Consider the following 15,746-nt stretch of genomic DNA (forward strand, 5'->3'; position numbering starts at 1 on the left):
TGCCAGGTTGGTAGACGGACTGCGGGATGGAAAGACAACATCAAGAATTGGGAAGGTGGTATGAGAGTAGGGAGAATGAATGCGGGAGAAGGCAGCCGACAGCCCGGAGGGGCTAGGGCAGAACATAGTGGTAATAGTACAACATTATTAGATGATTAGAATACCGGTGATGGAATATTGCTCCTCTCTGATAACACACATTCACTGTACCTCCCTTGTAACTATTATCTACACTTCAAAGGCAAACTTGATATGGATTATACAACTCAATATCTTCTTTATCTTTCTGATAATTTACCTGCGTTCATGATATATGCAAAAGGCTGTTTCACTAATGGGACTCCATGATTCGGATGTTGTCAGTGTTGCTCATCTACAAGTTTTTTAAGTTAGAAGAGCGCCATGTTTGCCCATATTAGGGTATCTATTCATTCATCCAAAGATATAATGATAAGATACCGGTATATATAATAGGTTATACAAGTATATTGTAAATGGGTACCAGGTTGTGAGGAATTCATTGTAAGCTGTGAGCCCCTAGCTATAGGTGGGGTAATGTTGGGGCAGATTTAAGGAAACTTAAATCACAGGATAATGATACTGGATTTGGTGTACACTTTGCACAATTCAGTATCTTGCAAAGCATAAACAGTGTTTCCATTAAAACTCAGCTGGAAGTGCAAATGTTTGTTGTTGAAAGATTGTGACATTTTAATAACTGGTAAACCGACGTATGGACTAAGAAATAGATGATTGTATATGTACTTCAAAGAAGTAATCAGTTCAAACTGATAGTTGATTAATGGAAAGACTTTATGACTGCTATTAAACAAGTGAACTAAACTCATTGTACAGGTGCGGTGTCTGTCATTTGAAAAAAATCATTATATAGATGGAAAATATGAATTGATAAAAGTTGTGTGAGATGTATTCATAGAATGTGTAATACACTTTGGATGAGCAGCAAGCAAGAGTGGTGCGGGATTGACAAGAAAGATGATGTATTGTGAATTAAATGTATTAATAGTTTAGATATAAATAATATTAAAGACCATTTCATTTATCCTATATTTCATTCATTATACATGATGGTGTAGGAGATTTGAGGGTTAGGAAATTCTGGAAAAACCCATTTGGAAATCTGCCACTAGACTAGGATGACAATACACCCAACATCATTCATAGCTTGTGTACAGTTTGGGTTCATTTTGTTTGTCTTTTCATCTTTCTACGGTTCCCAACAACCACCGTCTCTCCCTTCTCTTTATATTCACACTTTCTCATAAATGTACATTTATGTACATTTTTTGCTCTCATGCACATGCAACCCTCTCTTTCTCCCCCACTTTTCATTCAATCTTCTCTTTCTCTCTCACTTGCATACACGCCTCTCTCTCGAGTCTTTCTCCACTTTTCTGTCACACATGCAGTCTGTTATCCACTAAACACTGTTTCCCCATCTGTCTGTCTCTCTACCCCTTTTATTGTATTTCACATGACTTCACCATCTTCCCATACCATTCTTTCAGTCTGCCAAGTTTTGTCTACTCTTCTAGAAATAGAAGTGGATTGTTTTATCAAAATAATTATATAAAAACTCTTTGTTACCATAAGATACATCTCCAAAGAGCCTGAAGGAGACGTCATAAAAATCTATTTTTAGAATTTCTCAATTTTTTCCTCATTTTCCGAAAGAGCATCAAAAATAATGTCCAAATTTCGAAAACCAATTGAATATGTTAAGTATTGACTGAGATATGACCATCTGAATAAATATATGTCCTATGGGAACTCAGTGTTATACACTCTGGCTCCTAACCATTACGAGCCAGAGCAAATAACACTGAGTTCCTATGGGACATATATCTCAGCCAATACTTTACATATTCAATTGGTTTTCGACATTTGGACATTATTTTTGATGCTCTTTCGGAAAATGAAGAAAAAATTGAGAAATTCTAGAAATAGATTTTTGATGACGTCACACTTCACCACTCTATTGATGAAATGTCAATTGCTCAAACCATAGGCCTCTGTACATCCATACAACCAAAAGATTTCAAATACAATCGGATCAACTTTGAACATGTTTTTAATATAGGTCTCTCCAATTTTATTCAACTCTTGTACATGGGTAAAACACACATATTGTCTCACTAGTAAAATCCTAATATCTTTACAATACAACAGCAAAAAGACTAGGCATGTATCACACATAAGTGGAGCATTATGTAAATAAACTCGGCGATAGTTCACATACACAGCACACCCAATCTGCTGTTTGTACGGATAATACCTTCCCACAATGCTTGCACCAGAAAACCAAAACAAAGCCAATTCATTCTTTATTTTGTCCAGTATTATAGAATAATAAATAACTCAAATATGACCTTGCATATTCATCACCTATGTGAAATTCTACATCCACTTATTCTGACAAGGCATATCCACGTGACAAACTTTAATTGTATTACACCAGTACAAGTGCAAGTCACATGGGACATCGGCAGTTCTTAATTAGTGTGCATTTACTTCTTCGTGACTTTATTTGCATTATTTGGTATGAATGAGCCTCAAGAAATATTAAATTCTATCTGGCTACAAAAGTACAAGGGAAAAGGATAATTTAAGTATGATCACTATTGTATGGTACCGGTAGATATTAATTGGAGTAAAGTTTTCAATTGGTTTGGCATAGCTTTGAAGTCAGGTAACGGAAGTGTAAGGGCTCTGTGGACAAGCATGCTGAAATTCCTGATGACGATATAAATGCTATGAATCAGCTTTGCATTCCAACATTAACCTACGATAAGCATCTCGTCTGTGGGGAAGGTATACTCGGGGATCTCTAGATTGAGGGGTGCGGGTCCTTTCCTGATCCTGCCTGAGGCGTCATAATGGGACCCGTGGCAAGGGCAGTAGTAGCCCCCGTATTCTCCGGCGTTGGCGATGGGTACACAGCCCAGATGGGTGCACACGCCGATGAGGACCAGCCACTCGTCTTTCTGCACACGTTCCTTGTCATGCTGGGGGTCGCGCAGTGACGCGACATCGACGGACACGCACTCGTCAATCTCCTCCTGCGTCCTGTGCCTCACAAAGAGGGGCTTTCCTCTCCACTTGAAGGTCATGTTCTTACCCTGTAGCATTAGCATAATGAAAATAAACACAATCAGACATGACAACAATTACAAATACAGTCAAACCTGTCTACAGCGACCGCCCAAGGTAAACACAAAAAGTGGTCTTTGTAGACAGGTTCCTTTAGTACATGTTTCAATGAGAAACCATTTTCAAGGGAAACAAAAATGTGCTTGTAAACAGGTGGTCTTTGTAGACAGGTGGTCACTAAAGCAGGTTTGACTGTACATTGTATACTGTGTTTCCTTTACACACAATGACAGCTGTATTGTGCCTGGAGTTCAGGGTGGCTATTAGCCTGCTGAGACAGATGGTTAAAATAAGCTTTGTATTGGAAACACAACTGATGATTAGTATTTATTAATGGAAAGTATATTTGCTGAAAACATGTGACCAAAAATAATGAGAAGAAGAAAAGAAACTCCCACCAAAAGTATAATATCCTACTAAAGCTCCACGATTAAAGCTTTAATAGGTCTGTCGATTAGACAGAAACATTGGGTTTACGGTACTCAAAATGCATGATAAAGCTGCCAACACATGGGACAGGCAGCAAGGAGATATATTCATCAACTAACTACCTACTCCCAATGAAATGTAGTATTGGTTTCAAATAGTGTAATGAAAACTAATTCTACTTTGAAGACATCTAATCTTTATGGCAGCATTTTATTACATTCCTATCTCTCTAGTATAACATTTTTCATCACTTTCTTTTTTACAGTTCACACTACACTGGCTAGAATGTTATCACAACCCTTTTTTTCTCAAAAAAACATTTCATTAATTCATTTGACCTGATGTGATCCACCTTACTAAATCTCACTTTCATTGACTTCTTGATATTTTTCAGATATAAATTTGATAAAATTCTATTTATTTCCATGAGCCTTTTCACAAAATACAAGATCACATGTACATGCACCCTAATGATTGCCACAAACATTTACCAACACAAACACTAGTTAGGAAAACCAAAATACACAAAATTTGGAAGTGTTTTTGCATAAATGTCCTTATCAGTAATGATGCAGAACCGTCATATATATTTATTTTATTATTCAAGATGAATACAAAATAAAGAGATCTACAATCACGCAGCATTTCTTGAAGAATTTTTCTTCCATATTTCATTTCCATCCTACTTTACAATTTTTTTATGTTTTAAATTTTCGACAGTAAATTTTTTATTATTGGCCAATCCTTACCTCTGGAATTTCTTCCAGCTTGATTTCAATCTTGGCCATAGCTAAGACATCTGCAGAGGCATTCATGGTCTGGATGAAATCAGTGACAATATTCTTTGCACCGTATGTCGCTGCAATGGTTCCTCCACCAACCAGGAGGTATGAGAACATCTGACGGTCAGTCGATGAGGTACTTGCCGGCTTCTTGGGATCGCTCGTTGTGTCACGTCTGTACTCTGAGAAGTCCGGTACTTGGATGTCTGTGTGTGCAAACCTCACATGTCCGGCAGCTAAAATAAAAGACATACATGTACATGTATTAGATGTATATCATTTCCCAATGTACGTACATATACACTTGAGGCAGCCTCCCCCTCTCCCCAACTCTATTCACATTGTCATTACGTTTTGGGAGTTTGTCTCTATTGTCATTTGTCAAGAGGCTTTTATCAAGATTTTTAGTTGGCTATTTGGGAGACGGTCTCCCATTCGGGATACCAATTTTTCTTTATTTACATTTGCTGCAAAAAGATTACCACAGCTCAAATTGAAAATGTGATAAGCAGATTCCTCATGAATTACTCCTTTTGACCATCTACTGCCTTGTTGTTGGCGTTGTTTCTTTTGTCCTTTTGTAGGCTAAATCTCTAATAACATGGGAAACGGTCTCTGAATTCCCCTGTCAAATATCACTCAAATGATCTATTACTGTTAATTGATAAAATGTCAACTATATGAATGATATTTCTGCATCTACATTGTAGGTTCTAGCCTAGGCCCTAGGCACCAATGTAACTGTCCATTCAAAATTTCAATTCATTGATGTTGTATGGCATTAGAGACTGGGTTTACAGGTTTTTTTTAATTTCTCTTCTTCGTATGATAATGAGCTAACGTGTGATTTACATTACAAAAACAATGACCTCTCACAAGAGCTGGCAATGTTGATAATAGAGATTGGTATACCAAGGCACATGCGCAAGGAGTTTACTAAATTCAGCAAACTCCATGAATGCGTCTGAGTAAACTAGACTTATAGCTTTTATGGTAAAGTAGGGCAAAATTGGCAAAATTCAAGAATTTTTTTTTTTTCAGTACACAATTCGTCGCTGTTTTCACGAAGTGACGGTAGTGAAAAAAAATTGCATTCACTTTGCGTTACGATTTTCCTCACTACCGTCACTTCGTGAAAACAAGGACGAATTGCGGCACGAACAACATCAGAAGGTCAATCGCATGTTACCTCATTATCATCAGGAACACATGGAAGATGAGAAAATCATTATCACTCCAGTAATAAATTTCCATATTTAGTTAAATTCTTGACTGATTTCAAAGTGCTTTAGCCTTTACTATGACTCTTTATGAGGAAAAAAAAAAGCCACTAACAAAATTCGAAGCCGGTTTGTCGCGCACGTAGAAGTTTAGCTTACATCTAGCGCATGCGCATTACGTTGATCCGGGCTCTGCCTCATTTTCTTAAATTGGCGCCTACAAGGGCCCTTCTGATTGGCTATCGCTGGTTGCTATTTGCTCAATGTTATAAGATATTGGTGCCAGGAGAAAGCTTGAGATTTTCCGTTTGATCCGATACCAAAATCATACAGTCAAACCTTCTATTATTAAGGATTTTTTTCATTTGCCAGTGATAGCCAATAAGAAGGGGGATTTTGGGGGCAAAACGCTACGACCTGAAATGGCCGTGGCGTTATCAAGGGAATGTGTATAGACGGTTTCCGTCTCTAAAGAGAGAGCCGGCCGACCCTACCCCAATAAGAGGCTAACGAACGAAAGAGACGGAAAATTCGGTCTAGTCTAGATCTAGAGGTCTAGACTCTAGTCTAGATCTAGACCGAATTTTCCGTCTCTTTCGTTCGTTAGCCTCTTATTGGGGTAGGGTCGGCTCTCTCTTTAGAGACGGAAGCCGTTTATACACATGTCCTTGCTAACGCCACGGCCAGTTCTGGTCGTAGCGTTTTGCCCCCAAAATCCCCCAAAATGTCATTTTACCTCGAGCATGTTATATTGTAAATTAGGCCTAGGCTATAATAAATCAGTTCCACTTACCAACTTGACTGAAATAATCAGTTTAATAGTCCCTTTTTAGGAAATTATGGGTCAAAATCGGAATCCATGTTGAAAAAGATTTTCAAAATGGATTTCGATTTTGACCCATAATTTCCTAAAAAGGGACTATTAAACTGATTATTTCAGTCAAGTTGGTAAGTGGAACTGATTTATTATAGCCTAGGCCTAATTTACAATATAACATGCTCGAGGTAAAATGACATTTTGGGGGATTTTGGGGGCAAAACGCTACGACCAGAACTGGCCGTGGCGTTAGCAAGGACATGTGTATAAACGGCTTCCGTCTCTAAAGAGAGAGCCGACCCTACCCCAATAAGAGGCTAACGAACGAAAGAGACGGAAAATTCGGTCTAGTCTAGATCTAGATCTAGATCTATAGGCCTAGATCTATCTAGTTTTACTCCTTTTGAATTGATAATTATCAGTTGGTCTATCTTGTTTCAATTGGATAGATATTAAGCAATTAAACTATAAAAATGTACGACTTATAATGATTTGTTGGTCACTTTCACAGTTTTAGTTTAATTCATACAAAATGTATCCAGTCTACACTTGACACTCCACTACCCTAAAATGCACATTACCTTCGACTCCACTCGTCACCCGCGTACCGTGACTCTTTGGTAGCAAAGCACCGAGCTTCACATTTGTAAGTCTATCTTCCCTCTCAGGTAATGTGAATTTGTGAACAATTGATGGAGCTGCGACAACTGCTTGTCTAAGCTGAGATCCCACATTTTGGGATGTGGCGGACACAAACGGAGCAACAACTCCTACTTTAGAGACAGCCGAAAACATTTTTAATGGTATATTCAGCCCAGCCACAACAAGAACCGGCGTTTTTCTATTACAGTAACACCGGAAGTGGAAATGTGACGTCACTATCTGCTACATGTGTACTGAGCTGAGCTAGCTAGCTAGCTAAGCAAAATAAGAGGTTTCGAAATTGATTTTATCACTGCATTTGTCGATTGAGGAATATGATAAAATAACGTTTCGAATTAATCATAATTGGAGGATCAAACTAAATATTCATATAGGCCTAGATCTGATGATCATGACTTTGACCTAGAGTCTACATTGATTTGTTTCTACAAGATTTTCATTACGCCCTAAGCAAAACTGGCTCAATATTTCGCTCTGTTATTGTGAACAGTTCGTTATTACTGCGCTATTAAAGAATGCCTTTTCTATCATGACTCGCAAAATGTCCTAAAAAAGTGGATGGCCATTTATCCCCATTTATGAGCCTATATATATATATATATATATATATATATATAATAATAATAAGTTATTTGTATACCGCAAATTGCAAATTGCCTCTAAGCGGTTTAGAAGAAAATAGCTGATAAGTAAAGGAAACAGAAATTTGCATTACAAATTATATCAATTTAAATTACCATTAAAACTTTGCAAATGACAATATAATACATGTACATAATTACAAATCACTTACAACCAAAATACAAATAGTTCATGAATTAATAGTATCCTACGGTAATCTACAAAATATTTAAAAAGGCCAAAGGTCAAAAGAGCTATTTGTTTTAAATGTATTTACAGAGCTAGCATTGCGAATTTGAAGTGGAAGATTGTTCCAAAGAAATGCAGCTGCATTAACGAAAGAACGTTGACCGTATTGTTTGTATGAAATAGTGTGAGACGGAGAGAGGAGAGATTGAGAAGCAGATCGCAAAGTCCGGATAGGAGTGTATCGAGCTCGGAAGGAGTTCGATCAGAAAGATATGAAGGAGCAAAACCATGATAAGTCTTGAAAGTAAGGAGGAGGATTTTGTAGGTAATGCGAGAAGTGATAGGAAGCCCAGTGAAGTTTTTGAAGAACAGGGGTAATGTGAGAAGTACGAGGAACACAAGAAACAAGACGAGCTGCTGTGTTTTGGATACACAGCAGTATATGTACCTAAACTCTGCCCCCCCCCTCCCCACTCGTTATTTTTAGGGTACGCGTTTGCTTGTTACTAATTAGCTTCATTTGAAAGCACCCCTTACTCAATACGGACCGGACATTGTCGCGCCCAAAAGTACCCCTTTACCGGAGATTTTGGGAATACAAATGCGGTCCCTCCGACCCCGGAGGCGTTATTTTTTTCGGCGGCACAGATTGGGGTTAGGTGCGTGTTGTGCCTATGGGAAAGTTTAGGGTTAGGGTTAGGGTTAGGGTTAGGGTTAAATCAATACCTCTTTTTTTAAAGCCCCAATCTGTGCCGCAGAAGAAAATAACGCACCCCGGAGTGGGGGGGGGGGGGTGGTGAGTGGCAGTGGCGGATCCAGGGGGGGGGGGGCCTTTTCATTTTCACATTTTCGGGAGTTAAAAAAAAAAAATAGTGCATATTACTGACGCTCATTTATCCCTGCCTTAGAGGATTTGGGGATTATCATGAACATGAAACAGCTTTATCTACCCCGTGAGAGCCGAGAGAACAGTTCTAGCATCAGTGGCGGATCCAGGGGAGTCCCTCCCCCCCCCCCCCCCGCCACTGGGGATTGAGACTTAGTAGGGGTATAATTTAATGGTGGGGGTTTTCTTTGGTTTTTTGGGCCGATTTGAAACAAAACACAAATTTAGCCTAAACTAATGAAGAAGAAGAACTTAGTTCTGAGGGGTAAAATACAGGCCTATAAAGAAAACAGAGAAGTAAAAAAAAAATAACCACCAAACTGATGCTGACGCCTGACGATGATCAGAATAGAATGTTGTTGTCGATATTGATGACGACGACATTCAATATGATTGTAGTGTTGACAATTGACCAACTCTAAGGTCATGCTTGCACCAACCATAATCCGTTAATGGTCAATAAATGTCATCATAGGGCCGGAAGTAGGGGGGGCATGGGGCGATCGCCTCCCAAACCAAAAAGTGGGGAGGGGCCAAACACATTTCCGCCCCCCCCCCCCAAAAAAAAAAAAAAATCAAATCAAATCAAATCAAATTAAACTATCACTATACATTCCGCATGCCCCTAAATTTATAAATGTAGATTTTATAATAGCGATACACGCATATTGTGGAAATATTGTGAGAGGATGGGAAAGCTTATTTTTTTTTTTTTTTAGTAGGGCAGTGAGAAGACATGAGCCCCTGAATACTGGCGCACTGATGGGGGAGGGGAGTTGCCCCCAAATACAATTTAAACGTGATTTATTTCTAATTCGATACCAGTGATTTACAAATTTTGCTGAAATGACATGATTTTCTGGGATTTTCCTCAATTCTTTTTGTATTTTGTTTATACGTTGGGAATTACAAATTCCCAAATACACAGTCAGGCAAAAATATGCTTATTTAGAAGCCCTTGTGTCAGGGCCTGCAGAACGTTTTTTGAAAAGAAAGAAAGATTGAGTGCCAGTGTCATATACTCATCTGACCGTAATAAAATACCTAAAACCCCTGAGTTTACGTGGGCTCCACCTCGCCTGGACCCACCAAGGGTCCAAAGGCAGGGGGTTGCTCATCGGGGGGGGGGGGGGGGGTAGTGAGCACTATTTTGTAATTTTTTGTTTTGCCCTTGAAAATTGCGTTCCCCCCCCCCCCTTGAGCACCAGGGGAGGGGGCTCGTCTCCAAATAAAGGTAAAAATAACGTGTTTTTAGCTGTTTTTTCACAGGGGAGGGGGCCCTCTGGATCAGCCACTGCAATGCGACATCGCGCATCTTTTTTGTTTTCATAGATTTTTATTCTCTTCTCTCATAAAGAAAATTTCACATAATTTATAACATTTGATACAAAATTACAAATAATCTTCAAAATTTGCAAGTGAACTTTAAAGGTACTATGTCCCATTTGCAGGCCCCAAAAAATGAAAAAGTTAAATTCCAACTGCATTTGAAAGATAATACTAATTTAGAACTTCCCTAAAAAAGGTGGGGCTTGAAAATGTCTTCAAGTGGGAAAATAACGACTATTAGTTGTCAAATCGACTTTAGGGCTATAGAGCCCAAAAGTAATAGTCTTGATTTTCAGACAATTGTACCGAATGGTCACACGTTTTATGCTGCGCAAAGATTCAATCAGTTTAATCTTGGCCATCACAAGAAGTGGGTTATTGATGTAGACAAATGCTCATGTACCCTTTACAACTCTTTTCATGTATGTTATTACCAAAGAAGAAAAAAAGCCAGTCAGTCACTCAATAGTGTCTCACAGTGAAGTCTAGCAAGTAAACGGTTTTCCTTGCATAATTTGAATATGAGGACACTGCTAACATTTAAATTTCACAGATAGGACATACATGACATATTCATAATTCCTGCAAAGTTCTACAGCATTTGAGGTTGGCTGCAAAAGGGACATAGTACCTTTAAATTATAGGGAAGTGGTCACCAGATAAGGAGAAGATTCGTCAGTCTGTTGTGCGCTTCACAACAAGGAGGAGGAGGGATGCCCTGTACCAGGCACGTTTTGGTCTGAAAGACAAGGACAACTTCACGAGGGTGTATGTGAATGAGGACCTAACCAGGCTGAGGTACTCGGTGATGATGGCGGCCAAAAAGATAGATGGAGTCAAGAGTGTGGCGACAAGGTCAGGAACAATTGTCTGCAAGATGGATGATGGCGATTTTAAAACAATTCGCAACCCTGATGACCTTTTTGATCTTGGACTTGATGATATGGATTACGCTCGCTTCAAGCTATTTGTCATTGCTTGATTTTCTTTTTATCTGAGTAATTTTAAGTCATTAATAGAAAAATGACTTTAAAATGGAGGACAATGAACTCAATCTGTGTCTTAGTTCACACAAATTAACTCCTGTTAATTTTGATGATGTTCTGCAAACCAAAACTGAAAATGCATTTTCTCTTACACATGTCAATATCAGATCTTTGAATAGAAATATAGAAAACCTAAAACTGTTATACGAATGTAGTATCAAATCAAAATTTGATATAATATGTTTATCTGAAGTGTGGAGCGTACCAGACACATCCATCTTGGGCATACAAGGCTATACTTTAGAGGTGAAATGCCGCAATCATACTTTAAGAGGTGGAGGTGTTGGTGCATACATTCACTCTTCCCTTAAATACAGGCTTTTGGGAAATTTTGAAGTAGCACATGCTGAATCACTTTGGTTGGAAGTAGTAATTAATGAAAAGAAGATCATTATTGGTGTCATCTATCGCAAGCCAAATACAGATATTCATGAGTTTCAGGATAGTCTGTTAAGTATTGTACATGATCTGAAATTAGACAAAAGTCAATGTGTGCTAACTGGAGACTTCAATATCAATCTTCTAGGCGATGAAATGGCAGCTGATAACTTTCTCACCTCCATGCAATGTATCGGCATGCATCAATTGATTAATTTTCCTACTAGAGTAACGCAACATGGCTTCTCTTTGATTGATCATATATATACCAATATGAATGTTCCCAGTATTCATGCAGGAATAATTGAATCTGACGTTACAGACCACTTTCCGATCTTTACCATTTTTAAGTCTAATATACAATTTAAGAAAAAGTCTTGCCGAGGAAAATTAATGTCTCGTTCTTACAAGAACTATGATGTTACAAAATTCCATGCTGAGCTTGCCAATATAACATGGGAATCAGTTTATGCAGCGGATGATGCTGATCTCGCATACTCCCGTTTTTGTGAAATCATGACAAAAGTGTGTGATGAGCATGCACCAGTTGTAGCTCAACACGGTAAAAGGAGAAAGAACGAACCTAAGAAACCTTGGATTACAAAAGCTATAATGAATTCCATAAAAAAGAAACATACAATGTATTCACAGGTTCTTGCCACCAACCACAATCCTGTCTATTTAACAACATACAAGAAGTACAGGAATATGTTAACTACAATAATCAGAAACTCAAAGAGAAATTACTATAGTAGGATATTCCTTGAAAATAAGGGTGATACTAGCAAAACATGGAAGACTGTAAACGAGATTTTAAGTGGTGGAAACAATTCGTTTAAGCCAACAGTGGTGGATAAATTGTGTGTGAATGATACTGGTACTAATGAAACCCTGTGTAATGAACAAGATATTGCAAATGCATTTAATGACTTCTTTGTTAATGTTGGTCCAAATTTGGCGAATGCCATACCAAACACAAATCGTAATACAGAGAAAGTTTTAGACGATGGTGTAGACAAATCTTTCTTCTGGAAACCAGTTACTGAGACTGAGGTTAACAACCATTTAATAGCCTTGAATGTAAAGAAAGCTAGTGGGTATGATAATATGCCAATCAAGCTGATAAAAGATGCTGTGCACTATGTAACTTCTCCCCTTACATTTATTTTCAATCTGTCTTTCACCTCTGGTAAATTCCCAGATGCCTTTAAAATAGCAAAAGTGACACCTGTTTATAAGAAAGGACCTAAAGATGAAGCAGGAAATTATAGACCTATTTCAGTATTACCTGTTCTTGGGAAGGTTTTTGAAAAAATTGTAAATAATAGGCTTCTTGACTTTCTTGAAAAAAATCATGTATTATATGAGCACCAGTATGGCTTCCGTAAAAAATACAGTACAAAATTGTCAATGATAAATTTAGTTAACACTTTGAGGAATTCAATGGATGAGGGAAGAATCACACTTGGGATATTTGTAGACTTTAAGAAAGCATTTGATACAATTAATCATGATATTTTATACAGCAAACTTTCACACTATGGAATACGAGGAATAGCATTACAGTGGTTTAAGGACTATTTTTATAGAAGATTTCAATTTGTACAGTACGGAAATGTAACATCTCCCATGCTGCCTTTAACATGTGGTGTACCGCAAGGCTCTGTCCTAGGCCCAACGCTTTTCCTACTTTATATTAATGATATGCCATTTGCTACACGTTACTTTAATTTTCGACTCTTTGCGGATGACTCAAACTTATTCCATACATTTCCTGAAGGGCAAAAAGAAATTGATATGACTGAAGTGAACACAAATCTTCAAATTGTTTCAGACTGGTGTAATGCTAATAAACTGACAATTAATTTACAAAAGACGAGTTATATGCTAATAAGAAACCAGAGACGGCAGATTAATGTTCAAGGGCAACTGGCTATATCAGAAGCTGAAATAATAGAAGTTGATTCTTCGCTCTTTGTTGGGATAAAGATTGATAAACACTTGACTTGGAAACCCCACATACAAATGGTTAATAAATGCATCAGACAAAAAGTAGGAATCCTCTTCCGCTTACGGCATTTTGTGCCTAGAAATATCCTAGTGTTGTTGTATAAAACCTTTATTCAACCTCATATATCATACGGAATTGAAGTGTGGGGGAGCACTTACAAGTCTCACTTAAATTGCATACTGTATACACAGAAGATGGCCATACGGACAATCACATTTAGCCATTTTATGAGTCGTTCAGCACCATTGTTTTACGAATTGAAAATCTTAGATATTAACAAGTTCTATGAGTTGTCTCTATGTACATTTATGTATGACCTAGTACATAATAATTTACCTCACTGTTTGACGGATTATTGTGATAAAATTGAGCATAGATACAATACAAGAAAAAGAGAAAAGGGCCATCTACGTATACCACTGTATAAAACGACACAAGGCAAATTTTCAGTAACTTGTGTAGGAACCCGATTATGGAATGAACTTCCCGATGAAATCAAAAACAAAGGGTCTAGAAACACTTTTCGTAAACATCTCAACGATTACTTGATGAATAAGTGATTGAATTATGCAAGTACACATGTATATATTGTAAATAATCTCCATATTACATTTTTGTTGTTTTTTTTTGTCAAAAAAATGCAATTTTTTGTATAAATAATCTGTAGATACATGTATCTATGACTTTTTAACCTGGTATATCCTCTTCATAATTATATTTGGAGTGTAGAAATTGTGCTACGGTATTACTCAACATGTATACTTCTACTGTCAAGTTTTATTTTTTGATAATGATATATTTATTTTTGCCAAGTGTGTGCTAAGAACAGGGGCCAGACTCGACTAGCACATGTGCTATTATTTGGCTCCTTTTCATCACCTTCTATATTCTATGAGAAAAGACATATGTCTAGCATATCAATACTTTGTTAGGTTTTTCTTTAATATGATCTATAATATTCATTTATGAACATGTACCATTCACGATGTATTCAAATGTTTAATCACTGATGTTATTGATGATGAATAAATAAAATCAAATCAAATCAAATCAAATCAAAGCTCCTCTATAGTTTTGAGAATCCCCAAAACTTGGAAGGTAGAATTTCACTTATTATTGCGTCATTACGTGAAAGATAACGACATTAACACTCGTTTCTTCAACTCTTTTCAAAACAAACGTGTTCAAAATAAAAATTGAAGAACGAACATAAACTTTGACTTTTCTATGTACATCATCTGCAAATATATTTTATATGAACATTTATTTGTAACTATAGGTAAATGTTAAAGGTACTATGTCCCTTTTGCAGCCAACCTCAAATGCTGTAGAACTTTGCAGGAATTATGAATATGTCATGTATGTCCTATCTGTGAAATTTAAACGTTAGCACTGCTACACATTTACAGAAGAAAAATATTCACATAAACAAAATTATTAAAGAAATTGCATATCAGTAATTTTGTTTCTATTTCCTTGTCCAGCTTACATCTAAATTTATTTCTTGTCTTTTCCACAATAATTTTTCAAAATTTCCTTCAAAAAGAAAAGGGTTATGATAAAAAGAAAGAAAAATATATATGATAAAAGAAGAAAAAGAGAAAGAGAACACCTACTGCCCCCCCCCCGCCCCAAACAACACTAAACGCCCGAAAACAAGGACGAAGGAAAAAAAAACACACACACCAAACGAACAACAACAACAAAAATGAGAAAAGAAAAGTGAGGGTAGTAGAGAAAAGGAGAGGGTCAAGAAGTTGTATATTGAAAAAAAAACAACTAAATACATTTATTCAACACTTTACAAGACTTCCCATTTCGCTGAATGATTATTGAAAGGGTATTCCTTTTTACTGAAAGTTTTTTCTCCTCATTTCTATTTTCCAGTAATCTATCTTATATTTCTTTTGCTTTTGGGGCATTTTCCTTCTATCTACTTTGGAAAATCATATATTTAATTAAAAATCAAAATATGGTTCAATAATTGTTGTATTTTTATGGTACTGTCATCCAGTGGCGTACGCAGGATTTTTTGAAGGGGGGGGGGGGGGGGGGGGTTTTAAAATCGGGTCCAAAATTTCGCAACGACTCAGGAAAATTTGAAAATCGCGCCGGCCAAAAAGTCGCTCAGTGGGGGGGGGGGGGGGGGGAAGCGGACACTTTTTAAAATCGCAACGACTCAGGCCAGCCGAAAAGTCGCTCAG

At 37.3% G+C, this 15,746-nt stretch overlaps 1 protein-coding gene across 1 annotated transcript; it reads right to left on the bottom strand.

Moving 5' to 3' along the window:
* Positions 1 to 2,074: 2,074 nt before the first annotated feature.
* Positions 2,075 to 7,285, bottom strand: LOC580369 (cytochrome b-c1 complex subunit Rieske, mitochondrial). Its single transcript, XM_775034.5, has 3 exons — positions 7,001 to 7,285; positions 4,350 to 4,618; positions 2,075 to 3,140 (listed from the first exon to the last, which is right to left on the bottom strand). Exons 1-3 carry the CDS (start codon positions 7,212 to 7,214, stop codon positions 2,799 to 2,801), a joined length of 825 nt encoding a protein of 274 aa, XP_780127.2. The 5' UTR covers positions 7,215 to 7,285; the 3' UTR covers positions 2,075 to 2,798.
* Positions 7,286 to 15,746: the final 8,461 nt, after the last annotated feature.

The sequence above is a fragment of the Strongylocentrotus purpuratus genome, unplaced genomic scaffold, assembly GCF_000002235.5.
Source record: "Strongylocentrotus purpuratus isolate Spur 01 unplaced genomic scaffold, Spur_5.0 spur5_scaffold_8, whole genome shotgun sequence".
Classification (NCBI taxonomy): Eukaryota; Metazoa; Echinodermata; class Echinoidea; order Camarodonta; family Strongylocentrotidae; genus Strongylocentrotus; species Strongylocentrotus purpuratus.

Coding starts and splice junctions, on each gene's coding strand:
- LOC580369 (XM_775034.5), bottom strand. CDS start 7,214: ATGTTTTCGGCTGTCTCTAAAGTAGGAGTTGTTGCTCCGTTTGTGTCC. Junction 4,619..7,000: donor GGTGACGAGTGGAGTCGAAG/GTAATGTGCATT, acceptor CTTTTATTTTAG/CTGCCGGACATGTGAGGTTT. Junction 3,141..4,349: donor AGCTGGAAGAAATTCCAGAG/GTAAGGATTGGC, acceptor CTAATGCTACAG/GGTAAGAACATGACCTTCAA.